Source organism: Scyliorhinus torazame, chromosome 21 (assembly GCF_047496885.1).
Source record: "Scyliorhinus torazame isolate Kashiwa2021f chromosome 21, sScyTor2.1, whole genome shotgun sequence".
Lineage (NCBI taxonomy): Eukaryota > Metazoa > Chordata > Chondrichthyes > Carcharhiniformes > Scyliorhinidae > Scyliorhinus > Scyliorhinus torazame.
The window spans coordinates 115630714-115650924 of NC_092727.1; the positions used below are offsets into that span (position 1 = coordinate 115630714).

Genomic DNA, 20211 nt, shown 5'->3' on the forward strand with positions numbered 1-20211 from the left:
CCTGCAAGTACCTGAACTCATTCCCTCTCGCCAGCCCAAATTTCTCCTCTAATGCCCTCGTGCTCGGGAAGCTCCCTTACAAGAACAAATCTCCCATCCTCTCAATCCCAGCCCTCCGCCATGCTTGGAACCCACCGTCCATATTCCCCGGGGCAAATCGGTGATTGTTGCAAAATGGGGACCAAACCGATGCTCCCACTCGCCCCACGTGCCTTCGCCATTGGCCCCAGATCCGCAAAGTCGCCACCACTATAGGGCTGGTGGAGTACCGTGCCGGTGGGAGTGGCAGGGGCGCCGTGACCAGGGCTGCCAAACTGGTGCCCCTGCACGAAGCAGCCTCCATTCACTTCCAAACCGACCCCCATCCACTTCCTTATCATAGCTATGCTGGCCGCCCAGTAGTAGTTACTAAAGTTTGGCAGTGTCCTTCCCCTCGGTTCCTCTCAAGCATCAATCTCCACACCCGCGGCGACTTCCCCGCCGACACGAATCCCATGATCATTTTATTGACCTTCTTGAAAAAAGACCGCGGAATGAAAATGGGGGACACCGGAAGACGAACAGGAATCTCTGGAGGATTGTCATTTTAACCGTCTGCACTCTCCCCGCTAGTGACAGTGGGAGCGCATCCCACCTCCGGAACTCAGCCCTCATTTGCTCCACCAACTGAGATAAGTTCAACTTGTGCAGACCCCCCACCCTTCGTACCAGCCCCTTCAAACTCCTAGAAGGTCTCAGGGCAATTGCCAGCGGCTCTGTTGCTAACGCAAACAGCAGCGTGGAGAGGGAACACCCCTGCCTTGTCCCACAGTACAGTCTGAAATAGTCAGATGTTGTCCTATTCGTCCTCACACTCGCCTCTGGAGCCTGGTACAACAGTCTGACCCAGTCGATAAAGCCCTCCCCGAACCTAAATCGTCCCAGCACCTCCCATAGATAGTCCCACTCGACCCGGTTGAAAGCCTTCTCGGCATCCATTGCGACAACTACCTCTCCCTCCCTACTCTCCGAGGGCATCATGATCACAATCAGCAGCCTTCTTAGGTTGGCCACCAGCTGCCTGCCCGTGATGAACCCGGTTTGATCTTCCATAATGACGTCTGGCACACAGTCCTCAACCCTAGCCACCAAGAGCTTGGCCAGTATTTTAGCATCTAGGTTGAGCAGAGAGATCGGCCTATAGGACCCACATGCCTCTGGGTCTTTGTCCCGTTTCAATATCAGGGAGATGGTGGCCTGTGACATAGTCGGGGGTAAAACCCCTCTGTCTCTTGCCTCATTAAAAACCCTAACCAGCACCGGCCCCACTATCTCGGAGGGGGGGGAATGTTTTTTAAATGCTCATTTGAGAGGACGGACGTCACTTTCGTTTAATGCCTTGTTCAAAAGATGGTATCTCTGATATTGCATCACTCCATCAAATACAAGTTTAGATAATTGCTCAAGTTTCAGCTTCCTTTATTTATTTGATTTATTTCAAGTTTCGGCTTGAACCGACAATCTTCTAACTCTGATAGAATTCAATTACTGAGCCACAGGGTAAAGTAATGAGATTAGTAGAAGAATTAGGAATATGTTAAGTACATAATACATGTTGATATGTTTGAGGCAATAGCAGATCTAAAGTTAAGAATCATAGAATTCCTACAGTGCAGAAGGAGGCCAAGGCTGGAATTGAACCCAGGTATCTGTGTAGTTAGGCAGCAGTGCTCAGCATTGCTACCATGCCACCCCTAAGTGGATAACTTGTTCGAACTCTCCATTCAATATTCACAGGTGGCCTCAAAAGCAAATAGTGCACTGCTGGGGGTGTGACATAACATGAAGAAGGTGATTTTTAATTATATCTGGACTTGGTGAGAGTATGCTCAGTTGTTCCCAATTTATGGTGGAATTACTGTTGGGAGTTCAGAGGAGAGCTATTTAGTTGGCTCCTGGAGCTAGACAGTGAGCCAAACCTCACTGCAGAGAAGAGCAAGGCTAGGAGTATTTGGAAGAATTCACAATTTTCCCAGGAATGGCAAATTTGGATGCAGTTCTGTCAGGCTCAGGATATAGATTAAAGTCATGAGTGTTAGCATAAATAATGATATTTAATTTTCTTTGGAACGGGTGATAGATTTGCACAATGGATTTAATCAGTCAGGTGATGAATTATAATGTCTGCTCTTTTATTAATTATATCTGGATGAATTCGTACATTAATATGTAAGATATTGAACTATTAATTCCAGAATCACAGGAAAGAGATCAATAGAAGATTAGGAATCAGTGATCAGTTCAAAACATTAATCAGTAAAAACAAAATACTAGTATTACTCAGCAGGCCAGGCAGCATCTGTGGAGTTAACATTTCGGATGGGTGACCTTTCCCGAGTTGGTGTTTGGTTTTTATATGTTGCTGCACTTTGAGAAATGTACAATTTGTATGTTGACTTTTAGTGATCTAAGTGGAACAGACTTGTAAGCAATGTGCGTATAACATTAAAGCCCTCGAGACAAGTTGGATTAAGTGAAGAAAACAAGCATTTTTATAAAGTTGTGCAATGTTTACCATACAGCAAACCAAACCAAACACTCCAGTGCAATGTACAATATGAAGCTGCAGGTACTTATTTGCACTGTATTTTCACACATTGTAATGAGGCAAGTATCTGACTTTATTTTCTTCTTGTTAGCTTTTACGGAAATGTATCTTGCAAATGGCACGTCCTGTGGTAGAAGGAAAGTTGGGAAGCCCTCCATTTGAAAAACCAAGCATTGAGCAGGTGAGGTTTAATGACTGGAGGTTTGAGTGTGGCTGTAGTTTGACTGGATTATGAATACCAGAGAAGAATGATCACTCATAACATAAATTTTAAACATTACTGATTAAACTTTTTACATTTAATGGGAGTGAAAATAGTCTTTTATCAAAAATAGCAATGCAATAAGTACTTGTGGCTAAAATGGAAAATCTTGGTTATGACATAGTAAGAATCTAAAAGTGGGCAGTTTCAAAAATTATGGACTAAAATGTCAGTGAGCAGAAAGATACAGTAATCCACCATCGTCTCCGGATTGATATATTCTTTAGGTGGAGGAAAAGCATTGCTGAGTTTTTACATTGTTTCCATTATGAAATGTATTAAAATGCTCACGATTCAAACAAGCTAAGTTAGTGTATTTTGCAGAAATTACTCATTGTTTTGTAGAAGGATTTCTCCATATTTTCACCTTTTGAAGTTGAAACGAATGGTGAGCATAGACTTTTTCTAAGCAGGATTGGACCCCTAGATGGGGGATATAAACATTTTTGTTATTCACCCATGAGATATGGTTGTCACTGGCTAGGTCAGAATTTATTGCCCATCCCTAACTGCCCTTGAGAAGGTGGTGAACCACGTGAACTGCTGCAGCCTATGGGCGTTGTTTGGGAGGAAGTTCCAGGATTTTGACCCAGCAGCAGCAAAGAAACACTGATATATTTCCAAATCAGGACGGTGGACAAATCACCCGCCATGTCTGACAGCCAGGCTTCCGACTTCGGGGGCTTTGAGTCCCTCAGCAAAGGCAAGACGTCGGGCTCTTTCTCCGCCTGGACTTCCGGGGCCTCTGAAACCCCAAAAATTGCCACCTCTGGACTCATTGCCACCCTCGTGTTCAGTACTCTAGACATGACGTTCTCGAACCCTTAGGAGCCAGTATCTCCTAAGTTTTAGACAAGCCCAAAACATGTGGACGTGGTCTGCCGGTCCACACTTTACACACCTGTCCTCTACGCCGAAGAATCTGCTCATCCGGGACACTGTCATGTGGGCCCGGTGGACGACCTTAAATTGAATCAGGCCAAGCCTGGCACATGTTGCAGTCCCATTGACCCTGCTCAGCGCATCCGCCCACAGGCCTTCCTCAATCTCCCCTCCCAACTCCTCCTCCCATTTATGCCTCAGCTCCTCTGTCTGCGTCTCCTCTGCCCCCATGAGCTCCTTGTAAATATCCGAAACACTTCCCTCCCCCACCCATCCTCCCTATCTTGGATCCCCCTTCGTGGCAAGAGTGGAAAAGATGGCACCTGCCTACTCAAAAAGTCCCGCACCAGTACATACCGGAATTCATTCCCCCTTGTCAAGCCAAACTTGGCCTCTAGTGCCCTCAAGCTAGGGAAGCTTCCTTCCAAAAACAAATCTCCCATCCGCTCAATCCCCGCCCTCCGCCATACCCGAAAGCCCCCGTCCAACCTCCCCGGGGCAAACCGATGGTTGTTACATATCGGGGACCAGATCGATGCTCCCACGTGCTTCCTCCACTGTCCCCAGATCTGAAGGGCTGCCACCACTACAGGACTGGTGGAGAAGCGTGCCGGCAGGAACGGCAGAGGCGCTGTCACCAACGCCCCCAGACTGGTACCCCTACATGAGGCTGTTTCAACCCGCTCCCAAGCCGGACCCCCCTCACCCACTTCCTTATCAAGGCTATGTTAGCCGCCCAATAATAGTTGCTGAAATTCGGCAGTGCATGCCCCCCTTCCCCCCGGTTCCGCTCGAGCATCACCCTCTTCACTTGCGGGGACCTGCCCGCCCATAGAAAGCCCAAAATGATCTTGCTTACCCTCTTAAAAAAGGAACGTGGAATGAAAATGGGGAGACACTGGAACACGAATAAGAACCTAGGGAGGAACGTCATTTTAACTGTCTGTACTCCCAGCTAACGACAGCGGGAGCGTATCCCACCTCCGGAACTCCCCTCGCATTGATCTCCCCTTGGCCCCTCTCCTGAACTACAACCATTTCACATTTTGTCTTTTCAATTTGTACCCCGAAAACCGGCCGAATTCCCCCAGGGTTGCCATGATTCCGCCATCCCCGCCATCGGGTCCGAAACATACAAGAGCAAATCATCTGCACACAATGAAACTCTATGCTCCACCACCCCCCCCCCCCCGAACCAGCCCCTTCCAACCCTCTGAAGCCCTCCGAGCAATTGCCAGCGGCTCTATAGCTAGCGTAAACAGCAGTGGGAAGAGGGGGCACCGCTGTCTCGTCCTGCGGTGCAGTCTAAAATAGTCGGAAGTCCTGTTTGTCCTCACACTCACCTCCGGGGCCTCATATAGCAGCCTGACCCAGTCGACGAAACCCACCCGAAATCCAAACCGTCCCAGCACCTCCCATAAGTACTCCCACTCTACCTGGTTCAACGCCTTCTCCACGTCCATTGCCACCACTACCTCCACCTCCTTTCCCTCTGGGGGCATCACAATCACATTGAGCAATCTTCTTGTATTCGCCACCAGTTGCCTACCTTTAACGAACCCTGTTTGATCCTCCCTAATAACAATCGGCACACAATCCTCTATCCTAGTGGCCAAAAACTTTGCCAGCAGTTTAGCATCCACGTTAAGAAGGGAGATCGGCCTATAAGACCCTCACGACTCCGGGTTCTTGTCCTGTTTTAAAATCAAGGATATGGTAGCCTGCGACATCGTCTGGGGCAGCGCCCCTCTGTCCCTTGCCTCATTAAAAACCTTGACCAGCAGCGGCCCCAACATCCCGGCGAACTTTTTATGAAATTCTACCGGGTACCCATCGAGCCCCGGGGTTTTACCTGACTGCATGGCCTTTAAGCCCTCAAATATCTCCTCAGCTCTGATCGGGGCGCCCAGCCCTTCTACTAGCTCCCTACCCACGTTTGGGAATATCAGGCCGTCTAAGAAGCGTCTCATCCCCTCCGGCCCAGCGGGGGGCTCCGAGCTAAAGAGTCTGTTATAAAAGTCCTTGAAAGCCCTGTTCACACCCGCCGCATCCCCTACCAAGTTACCGCCTCCATCCACCACTTTACCTATTGCCCTAGCCGCCTCCCTCTTTCTGAGCTGCCAAGCCAGCATTCATAGTATTCATAGAATTTACAGTGCAGAAGGAGGCCATTCAGCCCATCGAGTCTGCACCGGCTCTTGGAAAGAGTACCCTACCACACCTCCAGCCCACCTCATCCCCATAACCCCCCCCGACACTAAGGATAATTTAGCATCGCCAATCCACCTAACCTGCACGTCTTTGGACTGTGGGAGGAAACCGGAGCACCCGGCAGAAACCCATGCACACACGGGGAGAACGTGCAGACTCCACACAGCCAGTGACCCAAGCTGGGAATTGAACCTGGGACCTTGGGGCCGTGAAGCAATTGTGCTAATCACTATGCATCCTGCTGGCTTTCTCCCCATGTTCATATACCGCACCCCTCGCCTTTCTGAGCTGCTCCACTGCCTTACCTGTGGACACCACCCCACACTCTGCCTACAGCCTCCTCCGTTCCCTCAAGAGCTCCGCACTCGGGGTCCCTGCATACCTCCTGTCAATCTGCAGGATCGTCACTAACAGTCGGTCCGTTTCTGCCCTGTCCGTCTTGTCTCTGTGAGCCCGGATTGAAATCAGCTCCCCTCTCACCACTGCCTTGAGCGCCTCCCACACCACCGCTGATGAGACTTCCCCCGTATCCTTGACCTGCAGGTAGTTTTGTAGACACTTCCTCACCCCCTCGTACACACCTTCCGCCAGCAGCCCCACATCCAGCCTCCACTGCAGGCGCTGGAAGCTCTCTTCACTCACCTGTAGCTCAACCCAATGCGGGGCATGGTCGGAAATGGTGATTGCCAGATACTGCGCATCCACCACCCCTATCAGTAGATCCCTACTCAGTATAGAAAAATCGATCCGGGAGTAGACCCTATGGTCATGCGAGAAAAAGGAGAACTCCTTCCCTGTCGGCCTGCCAAACCTCCACGGGTCGACCCCCCCCCCCCCCCCCCCTTCCCCATATCTGCTCCATGAACTCCTTCAGCTCTTTCCCCATTGCTGACACTCTGACCGCTTTTGAGCACGACCGGTCCAGGCCTGGATCCATAACTCTATTGAAGTCCCCTCCCATAACCAGCTTGTGAGAATCCAGGTCGGGTATCTTCCCCAGCACTCTCTTTATGAAATCCGCATCATCCCAGTTCGGCGCATATATGTTGACCAGGACCACCTTCCTCCTTTCCAGCTTACTGTTAACCATAACCTAGCGACCTCGCCCGTCCAAAACAATACACCCCACCTCAAACTGCACCCGCTTGTTCACCAGAATTGCGACACCCCCCCCCCCCCCCCCCCCCCCCCTAGTCTTAGTATCTAGCCCTGAGTGGAAAACCTGACTAACCCAGCTCTGCCTCAACCTAATCTGGTCCGCCACATTCAGTTGCGTCTCCTGCAACATTATCACTTCCGCCTTTAGAGCCTTAAGATGCGCGAACACCGTTGCCTTCTTCACCAGCCCATTTGGCCCTCTAACGTTCCACGTGACCAGCCTAGTTGGGGGGCACCGCGCCGCCCCCCCCCCCCCCCCCCCCCCCCAGCCCCGCCGATCAGCCATCCCCTTTCCTGGGCCTGCCCCCTGCCTCGCGCCTCTGTGGCCCCGCCTCCTGGCAGCCCTATCCCCGACCTTCTTCGCTTCTAAAATCAAATCCCTCCCTCTTCAGCCGAATAACTCCCCCCCCCCCCCCCCCCTCCCCCAGCAACAACACTCTGTGACCTAACCCCATCCCTAATCTGATTGTATACATCCCCCCCCACCCACTGTGCTCCCGCAGACTAGCTCACCCAGCTAGCCTGGTGGCCCACGGCTCCAGCGCCAGCATGTCTCCCACCTATTGTTGCCTACCTGCCCTCCCCCCGCCCATCGAAACCATCGCCCTCATCAACCCAGCCCCGACAACCACCCACTTTAAGAAACAGACGCCAACCAAAGTCAGTGTAAAGAAAAACAAAACCAAACTCTCGCCATAATACAGATCAAAGCACTACTCAAAATAATACAAAGTCAAAAATCCCCACCACCATCCCCCTCACAACACAGAAAAACCACCGAAATCGAATAATGTTTTAAAATTACTTTCCCCTTCTTAAACAAAACACAGTTATCGAAGAAAAAAAGCCAACAATGAAAACGAATGAATGAATAAATCAGTGCAAACAGCATTTAAAGCGAACAGGAAAAACAGTTTCTCAAACTTAGAGCAGAATGTTCTCAAGTTGGCACCAGTTCTTTCCTCCTGGTGAACTCCATAGCGTCCTCGGGCGACTCAAAGTGATGATGTTGGTCCTCATGCGTAACCCAAAGTCGCACCGGATACAACAGTCCGAACTTAACCTGCTTCTTGAACAAGATCGACTTGACTTGATTAAAGCCTGCCCTCCTCTTGGCCACCTCCACCCTTAAATCTTGGTACACCCGCAGAATGCTGTTGTCCCACTTACAGCTCCGCGTGCGCTTAGCCCACTGGAGAATGCGCTCCTTATCCAGGTACCTGTGGAACCTGACCACCATCGCCCGAGGGGAGTCTCCTTGTTGCGACTTCCTCGCCAGCGCTCTGTACGCCCGATCCACCTCCAAAGGTCGGGGGAAAGCCCCATCTCCCAGCAGCTTCTGGAACATGTTTGCCACAAATTCCCCGGCATCAGCCCCCTCCGGGAGGCCAACAATCCTTAGGTTCTGCCTACGGGACCTGTTCTCCAAATCCTCTACCTGTTCCAGCAACCATTTTTGCCAGTCCCTCAGCATCCCCACCTCCATCTCCACTGCCATCTGGTGTTCCTCCTGTTCAGCTAGCACTGTCTCCAGTTTCTGGATCGTCCGGTCCTGGGCATCTAGCCTCCGCTCCATCTTCTCCACTGTTTCCTTATTCGGGTCCAGACATTCCCGTTTCTGTCTGGCGAAGCCTCCCCAGATGACCTGCGTCAGCTCCTCCGTTGATGGTTGGGCCGAAGCCCCAGGGTTCTGGACACCGGCCATCTTGTCCGCTGCTGCAGCCAACACCCAGCTCGAGCCTGTCTTTTTGTTTCTTTCCTTTCGATCCCTTCGGGCTCTCTGTTCCATAAACCAACATATACACCAGACACTTGTTCACTGCTTCTTCAAGTCCAGCGCTTAAAAAGACAAAAAAAGTCGGGGGGAAAGGTCCGAATGTCTAGCCAGAGCGGGAGCCACCAAATGTGCGACCTACTCCCTCATAGTTGCCACCGGAAGTGTCAATTTGACATTTTAACACAACTGTCTGGAATGTGATGTTGGTGAAAAGGCATGTTTTGATTTTTGCTGCTTTTCACTACACACAAATAATCCAGGCAGTCTGCCTTGGACACTCATGCCATGACTCTGAATGCTGCCCACAGATTTGCCTTGCTTTTGGACGGGCACCCTCAAGGTCGTCCAATTTTGCTTTAGCCTGAATTGGGAGGATCTTTTTGACAAGCAGCTGATAGTTCCATTTAAATGAACCCTGGGTCTCAAAATGGCTGTAGCCAACTCATTTAACTGTTGGTATATCAAACGTTAAAATCAATCCCAATGAGACCATAAGATATAGGAGCAGAATTAGGCCACACGGCAATCGAGTCTGCTCCGCCATTCAATCATGGCTGATATTTTTCTCATTGCCATTCGTCTGCCTTCTCCCATAACCCCTGATCCCCTTATTAATCAAGAACCTATCTATCTCTGTCTTAAAGACTCAGTGATTTGGCCTCCACAGCCTTCTGCGGTAAAGAGTTCCACAGATTCACCACCCTGTAGTTGAAGAAATTCCTCCTCATCTCTGTTTTAAAGGATCGTCCCTTGGATGTAAAACTAAGGGTGGAATAGTTAAAGATAAAATGTCTTGGGAACAAAAGTGAAGGATCTTTGGGGAAGGTTTAACAGCAATAAATCTTGGATGTGAATATGTGATAATTTGAATCTTTGATATTCTGTTTCTCCCAGGGAATTTTTAACTTTGTTCAGTACAAATTCAGCCACATTCCTGCCAAAGAAAAGCAAACTATGTATGAACTTTCCAAAATGTTTCTGCTCTGTTTGAATTACTGGAAACTGGAAACTCCATCTCAGTTCCGGCAGAGGTCCCAGAATGAAGATGTTGATGCATACAAAGTTAATTATACCAGGTATTGGGAAGCATCACCAGTATGTTTGTGACATGTTTCAGTAACCTTTTTTTTTTAGTTTTTGCATCATTTTTAGTCATTGAGGAATGTTGATATGAGAGAAGGAAACTTGGTGACAGCAGCAAGTTCTCACAGGCCAGATATGAAATAAAACTATCCTTACTTTGCCCAGCAATATGCTGCAGTCCAACATCCAGAACTTTCTATTGCAACATTGTGACACTTCCAATTTCTGCAGCATTCTTTGCCAAATAGTGGACATTCTTGTGCTTTGGTCCCTTATGGTGCCAGATATTGCTTGAGACTGCAACAACTTATTTTACGTTGGACTGTTGGAACAGGATAGTTTAAATCCCAAGGGGGAACAGATAGTGCGCAAATTCACTTCGTCACCTGGAGCATAGGCATAGTATTTTAGTTATTTTTGATTCAAAGTTTTCTTTGTGGAGTCTGAGTCTGTATTAGTTTTGCAAGCAGGTTCAACATGAACAACATATGAGGTCTGCGTGAGGATTAAGAGGAAGGAAACAGTGGATTGTGTGTCATATGAAGCTTGTTCTTGTTTCCACGTACTAATTGAGCTGCTATTTTTTTTTTTTATTTGAGCTATTTAAAAAAAAAATTCTGTTCAACATTGTCTTATTTAAAACTGTAAAATTTCACAAGGACTAGCTGAAGGTAGTTTCCATTCTTGTTAATAAATACAAAATTCGCAGTCAACAGTGCTACCTCTGATCTGTGTGAAATCTGTTACTGTGAAAGGGAAGCTCTTAACTTTTTTGGGATGGTTTGAGCTTTCAACATTTTCATTTTTTGGGTGAATTTTAAGCTGATTATGGTGAGGATTGTTGTACAAGAAAATGGCGCACGGTCTGTTACATAGAACATAACAGCGCAGTACAGGCCCTTCGGCCCTCAATGTTGCGCCGACCTGTGAAACCACTCTAAAGTCCAGCTACACTATTCCCTTATCGTCCATATGTCTATCCAATGACCATTTGAATGCCCTTAGTGTTGGCGAGTCCACTACTGTTGCAGGCAGAGCATTCCACGCCCTTACTACTCTCTGTGTAAAGAACCTACCTCTGACATCTGTCCTATAATCTATCTCACCTCAATTTAAAGCTATGTCCCCTCGTGCTAGACATCACCATCCGAGGAAAAAGGCTCTCACTGTCCACCCTATCCAATCCTCTGATCATCTTGTATGCCTCAATTAAGTCACCTCTTAACCTACTTCTCGCTAACAAAAACAGCCTCAAGTCCCCCAGCCTTTCCTCATAAGATCTTCCCTCCATACCAGGCAACATTCTGGTAAATCTCCTCTGCACCCTTTCCAATGCTTCCACATCCTTCCTATAATGCGGCGACCAGAACTGCGCGCAATACTCCAAATGCGGCCGCACCAGAGTTTTGTACAGCTGCAACATGACCTCATGGCTCCGAAACTCAATCCCTCTACCAATAAAAGCTAACACACTGTCTGCCTTCTTAACAACCCTCTCAACCTGGGTGGCAACTTTCAGGGATCTATGTATATGGACACCGAGATCTCTATGCTCATCCACACTGCCAAGAATCTTACCATTAGCCCAGTACTCAGTCTTCCTGTTATTCCTTCCAAAATGAATCACCTCACACTTTTCTGCATTAAACTCCATTTACCACCTCTCTGCCCAGCGCTGCAGCTTATCTATGTCCCTCTGCAACTTGTAACATCCTTTCGCACTGTCCACAACTCCACCGACTTTAGTGTCATCTGCAAATTTACTCACCCATCCTTCTACGCCCTCCTCCAGATCATTTATAAAAATGACAAACTGCAGTGGCCCCTAAACAGATCCTTGTGGTACACCACTAGTAACTGGACTCCAGTCTGAACATTTCCCATCAACCACCACCCTTTGTCTTCTTCCAGCTAGCCAATTTCTGATCCAAACTGCTAAATCACCCTGAATCCCATGCCTCTGTATTTTCTGCAGTAGCCTACCGTGGGGAACCTTATCAAACGCTTTACTGAAATCCATATACACCACATCAACTGCTTTACCCTCATCCACCTGTTTGGTCACCTTCTCAAAGAACTCAATAAGGTTTACCGTGTCATGATTAGCAGTTGTATGCAAAACAAAACACCATTTTGATTCTGCCCCAATAATATACCTCAGCATCAAACTTAGAAGAACATCCCCTCCTGCACAGTGTGGCTTTTTTCATCTTCCACTTCACTATTTTTGTGTACAATTACATAATTCCTTAACTTGGCAGTTTAAGTGCCCACGACAGGAAAATTGTCCAATAGGTCAACATTTTCCTATATTTGTCACCAAGCTTAAAAAAAAGAATTGTATGTTGATTTCTGAAAATAAATCATGCATCATTTGTACATTGGTTTCAAGAATCGAAAGATAATTTTTTTAAAGTGCAAGTTTTGTTGTCTTCCAGGTGGCTTTGTTACTGTCATGTCCCGCAAAGCTGTGACAGTCTTCCTCGATATGAAACCACGCAGGTCTTTGGGAGGACGCTGCTTCGGTCTATCTTCACAGTCACTAGACGACAGTTACTTGAGAAGTTCAGGGTGGAGAAAGACAAGCTGATGCCAGAAAAACGAACGCTCATCCTCACCCACTTCCCAAAGTAAGAGGTTAATGCTTACAATTTGGCGCAATATTTTCATTGGGGCAGTGGAAGAAGCACAGTTATAGAGGCATTAGCCAGAGAAAAACATTTTTCCTTTGGCGAAGCTTCAAAAACTGTTCCCATCCCCCTCTTCCCCATCCCAAATCTCCAAGCTGTGTGGGCAGCACGGTAGCATTGTGGATAGCACAATTGCTTCACAGCTCCAGGGTCCCAGGTTCGATTCCGGCTTGGGTCACTGTCTGTGTGGAGTCTGCACATCCTCCCCGTGTGTGCGTGGGTTTCCTCCGGGTGCTCCGGTTTCCTCCCACAGTCCAAAGATGTGCAGGTTAGGTGGATTGGCCATGCTAAATTGCCCATAGTGTCCAAAATTGCTCTTAGTGTTGGGTGGGGTTACTGGGTTATTGGGATAGGGTGGAGGTGTGGACCTTGGGTAGGGTGCTCTTTCCAAGAGCCGGTGCAGACTCGATGGGCTGAATGGCCTCCTTCTGCACTGTAAATTCAATGATTCTATGAAAGTGTCTTCAAATGCTACATTCTACTAACTGTATCAGTAACCTCAACTAATGCCTAAACTATGCACTCCTATCACTCGCCTCTCAACATTTTCTTTGGCACAGCGTAGCAAGAAGGCTGTATGGCTGAACTAAGGGGAACTTCATATTGCTGAATGGATGCTATTTTGTTCCAGTGTGAATCTCCCTTGAACTAGTTGTAAGAGAAAATCCGCTCCAGTGGGGAATCCGTGCAACCTGATCTACCCGGCAAGGTTGGGCTCAATTCAAAGAGCAACTTAGAATACAAAGTTTAACAATTCATCACTTAACCATCCACCCAGTTTAGAAATCTTTATCTTAAGGTATTTGTCATTTTAAAAAAATAATAATAATTTTGATTTTTAACATTTTATACATAAAACAAAACACCAAGAACACCAGACATCCACTCTACTAACCAACACCCTAATAACTCACAGAATAGCAGACACCTCTCCCCAGCAGCTGACAGTAAGCAATAAATGGACAGAATAATAAAACAGACAGAATAAACGGACCCTATCTCTTGTGGAACCCCTCAATCACCCCCATCAAGATAAACTGAACCTTCTCCCAACACAGAAACGCCCAGCAGGTCCCGAAGCCATACTGAGGCACTGGGCAAAGAGGCTGACCTCAACCCCAACAGGACCCGCCTGCGACAATCAGCGGGGCAAAGGTAAAATGTTTGCCCCCGCTCCCGTCTGCAGCAACTGGCAAGTCCGACACCCCAAATATGGCCCCCAGGGGACTGGATTCCAAATCCAAGTGCAAGATTGAAGATTGCCAACATGATGCTGAAAAATAACCTGCAAAATTTCTCAAACATCGGGCAGGACCAGGACATATGTACATGGTTGACCGGACCTTTCCCCCACTGTTCCTCCACTGCCTCAGACAACCGGCACATCCTCAACCTCGTCAGGTGGCCCTGTGCATTACCTTCAACTGTATTAACCCCAGCCTCGCACACGACGTTGAGGCATTCACCCTCTGCAGCACCTCACACGACAATCTCTCCTCTAATGCCACCCCCAGCTCCTCCTCCCACTTGGCCTTAACCCCCTCCAGTGATATCATATCCTCATCCCAAATCTTCCCAGAAATTGCCGAGATGACGACCCCCACCTCATCACTGACAACACCCCCTCCACACCGGAAACATTGGGAAAACCTTCCTGACCTGCACATACCTAAAGCCCCCCCCCCCCCCCCCCCCCACTCCAGGAATCCCAAACTGCTCTTTCATCAACTCCAAACCGCCCTTCCAAAAATAGGTCCTTCATTTCCATCACCAACGCTCCTCCCATCCCCAAAACCTAGCATCTGGTCTCACCGGCTTGAACACATGATTCTCTCGAACCGACATCAGCTTTGACCCTCCTCCAACTAAAAATGCTGCCGAAATTGCCTCCATATCTTCAGTGTGGTTACCACCACTGGACTATCCGAGTATTTCCCTCCCTTGGGGCAAACAGGAGCGGTGCAGTTCCGAGTGCATTTGTATTTTCAATGGCTTTATCCTGAAATGCAACTGTTCAAAGTGAGTCAGTTATTTTCTTTAAAAAAAAAAAAAAAAAATTCTTATTCACATTTTCACAAAATATCAACAACAAAATACAGAAAGAAAAGAACAAACCCACCTCCTCCCCGTATACATAATAATAAATTAACAGCCATCATCAACACAAGAGCAAATGTACACCCCCACTCAAGAAAAACGATCCCCCCCCCCCCCCCCCCCCCGCCCCCGGGTTGCTGCTGCATCTACATTTATGAGTGAGGTCGGCCTGTATGACCCACATTGTAGGGGATCCTTGTCCCGCTTCGGGATCAAGGAGATCAGCGCCCGAGACATCGTCGGGGGCTAAGCCCCACCTTCCCTTGCCTCGTTAAAGGTCCTTACCAACAGAGGGCCCAGCAGGTCCGCATACTTCTTATAAAATTCGACCGGGAACCCATCTGGCCCCGGTACCTTCCCCGCCTGCATGCTACCTATCCCTTTGATCAACTCCTCCAACCCAACCAACGCCCCCAGCCCCGTCACCTGCCCCTCCTCCACCCTTGGGAATCTCAACCGGTCCAGAAACCGACTCATCCCTCCCTCCTCCAGTGGGGGCTTGGACTGATACAGTTCCTCGTAGAAGTCCCTGAAGACCCCATTGATACCCACCCCACTTCGCACCATGCTCCCTCCCCCATCCTTAACTCCCCCGATCTCTTGCTTCCAAAGCTGGTGCGCCAGCATCCGGCTCGCCTTTTCTCCATATTCATATACCGCCCCCTGCACCTTCATCCACTGCGCCTCAGCCTTCCTGGTGGTCAACAGATCGAATTCGGCCTGGAGGCAGCGCCGCTCCCCAAGCAATCCATCCTCCGGGACCTTCGCATACTTCCTGTCCACCCTCAGGATCTCCCCCACCAGCCTCTCCCTCTCTCTCTTCTCCCTCTTCTCCTTATGGGCCCTAATGGAGATTAGCTCTCCCCTGACCACCGCCTTCAGCGCCTCCCAGCCCACCCCCACTTGGACCTCCCCATTGTCATTAGCCTCCAGGTACCACTCTATGCACCCTCAGACCCGCCCGCTCACCTCCTCGTCCGTCAGTAACCTCATCTCTAAGCGCCCAAGCCGAGGTCTACCCAGTGTGGAGCGTGAACGGAAATGGCTATCGCTGAGTACTCAGTATCTTCCACTCTCGGAATCAGCGCCCTACTCATAACAAAGAAGCCAATCCGGGAATAGGCCTTGTGGACATGGCAGAAGAATGAGAATTCCCTGGCCCCTGGCCTTGCATACCTCCATGGGTCCACCCCTCCCATTTGGTCCGTGAACCCCCTCAGCACCTTGGCCATCGCCGGCCTCCTACCCGTCCTAGACCTGGAGCGATCTAATGCCAGATCCAGCGCCATATTGAAATCGCACCCCATTATCAGGGCCCCTGTCTCCAGGTCCGGAATCCGGCCCAACAAACGCCGCATGAAGCCCTCATCGTCCCAATTTGGGACGTATACATTGACCAATACCACCCGCTCCCCCTGCAGCTTGCCACTTACCATCACATACATACCGCCATTGTCTGCCACGATGCTCAACGCCTCGAACACAACTCTCTTCCCCACCAAGATCGCCACACCCCGATTGTTTGCATTCAACCCCGAATGAAACACTTGGCCTACCCATCCCTTTCTCAACCTTACCTGATCCGCCACCCTCAGGTGCGTCTCCTGAAGCATGGCCACATCTGCCTTCAGCGTGAACACCCGGGCCCGTTTGACAGGCCCGTTCAGTCCCCTTGCGTTCCAGGTTATCAGCCGGATCAGGGGGCAACCCGCCCCCCCTCCCCTGCCGACTAGCCATATCCCCTCCTCGGCCAGCCACGTGCCTGCGACCCCCGCACGGCCCATTCCCCACAGCGGCAGACCCCCGCCGCGACCCCCTCTACCGACTCCAGCTCCCCCTTGGCCATTCCAGCAGCAACCCGGTTCTCGCTCTCGCTCTCTCTCTCTCTCTCTCTCTCTTTCCCCCCCCCCCCCCCCCCCCCCCCCCCCCTCCTCCCAGCTAGGTCCCCCCCAAGCTGCATTGCTCCCCCCATTGCACTCCCTCTCCCCTTTCCACTCAGCGCGGGGAAAAAGCCCACGCTTTCCACTCGCCCAGCCCCGCCTCTGGCGCAGCTCCCTTTTCAGGCCCGGTCCCCTTGCCCCTCAACTCAGGCCTCACCCCCGCCCCCCCCCCTTAAAGCGGGGCCCAATCCCACCCTGCCGGCCATCAACCCCCCAAGCCATTTAACTGCCCCCTCCACGAGCCGACCCAGCGGACCCAACCAAAACAGTGCCCAACCAATCCCCGAAAAACAAAGAACTAACCATGAACAAAAAAATCCCCCCTCAAAAAAAAAAACCACAACAATCCCCAACCATCCCTTCACCGCGGCCGCCTGCCCATGACCCTCAGTCCGAGTCCAATTTTTTGGCCTGGACAAAGGCCCACGCCTCCTCCGGGGACTCAAAATAATGATGTCGGTCCTTATAGGTGACCCACAGACGCGCCGGCTGCAGCATGCCGAACTTCACCCCCCTCCTGTACAGCACCGCCTTCGCCCGATTGTACCCGGCCCTCCTCTTCGCCACCTTCGCGCTCCAATCTTGATAGATCCGGACCTCTGCATTCTCTCACCTGCTGCACCGCTCCTTCTTGGCCCACCTTAGCATGCACTCCAGATCAGCAGACCGGTGGAACCGCACCAGCACCGCCCGCGGCGGCTCATTGGCCTTGGGCTCCCTCCAGCTCCAGGGGCCCCCGGAAGGACCCCGCTCCCATCAGCGAATTCAGCATGGTGACCACGTAGGCCCCCACATCCGACCCCTCCAATCCCTCCGGGAGGCCCAGGATCCGCAGATTCTTCCGCCTCGACCGGTTCTCCATCTCCTGTAAACTCTCCTGCCATTTATTATGGAGCGCCTCGTGCGCCTCCACCTTCACCGCTAGGCCTAGGATCTTATCTTCGTTCTCAGAGACCTTTTGCTGGACCTCCCGGATCGCCGCCCCTTGGGCCGTCTGGGTCTCCAGCAGCTTATCGATTGACTCCTTCATCGGCTCCAGCGGATCCGCTTTCAGCTCTCTAAAGCAGAGCTGAAGAAACTCCTGCTGCTCCTGTGCCCACTGCATCCACGCTGCCTGGTCTCCACCAGCTGCCATCTTGGTCTTCCTTCCTCACACCTTCTTTTGCTTCACTGACACTTTTTTGATCGCCCCACTCCTGGTCCAAGCCATACACTATTGGGGGAATGTTGCTATCTCCTTCCCACACCGGGAAACGTCGAGCATGTGCCGTTACGGGCTCTAAAAAGCAGGATCTGCCGAACGTGCAACTTAGCTCTGCATAGCCGCAACCGGAAGTCGAGTCAGCTATTTTCATGCACGTTAGGAACTTAACCCTGTGGTCCTTCTAATAGTTCTGTAGTGTAACTGGCATTCACAACTTCTAGTTGGGGTTCTTGTATTAAGCTACATTTTCAGACATTTCAACAGCAATTGTATGTTTTTTTGATGTGTGACGATCTTTCCAAATTTTATTTTGCACTATTTGCCCTGACATCTGAGTTTTGTTTATCTTGCAGATTTTTATCAATGCTGGAGGAAGAGATTTATGGCCAGAGCTCTCCAATCTGGGATTCTGATTTCACTTTGTCTGCTGCGGAAGGAGTGCAACTGGGACAACAGCCAGGTACCTGCCTCTTGGATTGGATTTTGTTTATTGTCATGTGTACCGAGGTACAGTGAGAAGTATTTTTCTGCGAGCAGCTCAACAGATCATTAAGTACATGAAAATAAAATAAAATACATAATAGGGCAACACAAGGTAGACAATGTAACTACATAAACACCAGCATCGGTGAAGCATACAGGGGTGTAGTGTTAAATGAGGTCAGTCCATAAGTGGGCTGCTAAGAGTCCGATAACAGCGGGGAAGAAGCTGTTTTTGAGTCTGTTCATTGCCGCAGATGTGCTCTCTCATGGGCATCACAGGACTTAGTGGAGAGCCCCAACAGTGAAAATTTGTCTGCTTGCCCTGTGTTCTAGTGAAATATGTATAACCAATTTGTGGGTTAGGCAAAAACGAGCCATAGTTCAGCACTGACTGGCAGTCACGTTTAGTGATGCTACGAGATAGCTGGTGTTTGATATGCAAAACCCCTTGCTGGTGAGAGAGGGTGCTCCTCCAAGAGTGATACTGCGACATCTTGATTCAGAATATCATGAACTATAAAAGTGCATCTTGTAACCTTGCAAGTCTTGGTGCTGATCCTAAATCTGATATGAAAGGTGTTCGTTACCCAGTACTATTTAAAAAAAATTCTTCCATGTGTTGTGAACACTGCTTGCAAGACTAGTATTGTTCATCATCCCTAATTTCCCTTCAGGCATGGTGATGATTTGCCTTCATGAACCATTGCTGTTCATCTGGTGCAGGTACACCCACAGTGCTGCTGGAAAGGAATTCCAGGATTTTAATCCCACGGCAATAAAAGAACAGCAATATATTCCAAGTTAGGATGATGTGCACCTTGGAAGCGAACTTTAAAAAAAAAGTGTACCCAAATCATTTTTTCCAATTAAGGGGCAATTTAGCATGGCCAATCCACCTACCCTGCACATCTTTGAGTTGTGTGGGCGAACGAGGGGAGAATGTGCATTGGAAGGAAACTTGTATGTGGTTATATTCCCATGCATCTGCTGCCCTTTTTCTTGTGAGTTTAGAAGGTGTTGCCAAAAGAACCTTTGTTGGTTGTATATAGTACTGCTGTTACTGTGTGCTAGTGGCAGGTGGTGTGGATGTTTAAGGTGGCAGATAGGGTGGCAATCAAATGTGGCTGCATTGTGCTGGGTGGTGTCAAACCTCTTTGGTGTTGTTGGAGCTGTGCTCACCCAAGCAAGTGGATCGTATTCCATCGCACTCCTCGCTTGTACCTTGTATGTTTTGGGGATTTGAGAGGTGAGTCACTCGCTGCAAACTTCCAAGTCTCTGACTTGCTCTTGTAGCCACAGTTTTTGCATGGCTGGTCCAGTTCAGGTTCTGGTCAATGGCATCTTCCAGGATGTTGATAATGTTGAGAATGGGGGTTCAGCAATGGTAATGTCCTTGAATGTCAAGGGGTGATGGTTGGATTCTGTCTTGTTGGAGATGGTCATTGCCAGGCACTTGTGTGGCGTATTTGATGCCATATCTATGTATTGTGTGGTATCTGGTGTGATTCACCCCACACTGTGTGCTCATTATTTTGGGGATCTAAGGGCATTCATCGTACCCAACAGAAAAAGGTGGTATAGAATGAGTGAGATCTAATTACCAAAAAGTACATATAGTACTTTAGCACAAATGTTTGAAAATGAAAAACAAAGGGGTCAAATCAAAAGAAATGCCACCGTACTACCCATTTCTTACATTCTATAATTTTGCTGCAAGTCCAGGAACTTGATTTGGGTTTTTCAGTTTTATTGATAGTCCAGGCAGTGGTTTGAAATATGCAGACAGAAATCTGATCGTACAAAGAGCACTGATGGGTGTTCACAGCTTTCAAGGTTG

At 49.3% G+C, this 20211-nt stretch overlaps 1 protein-coding gene across 1 annotated transcript in view; it reads left to right on the top strand.

Moving 5' to 3' along the window:
• The window catches only part of kat2a (K(lysine) acetyltransferase 2A), a 61557-nt gene that overhangs the window by 17928 nt on the left and 23418 nt on the right, over window positions 1-20211 (top strand). The window contains exons 4-7 of the mRNA XM_072487335.1: window positions 2679-2768; window positions 9772-9953; window positions 12399-12590; window positions 18245-18351. Of these exons, the coding sequence (XP_072343436.1) occupies window positions 2679-2768; window positions 9772-9953; window positions 12399-12590; window positions 18245-18351 (571 nt within the window). The remainder of the gene's footprint in view (window positions 1-2678; window positions 2769-9771; window positions 9954-12398; window positions 12591-18244; window positions 18352-20211) is intronic.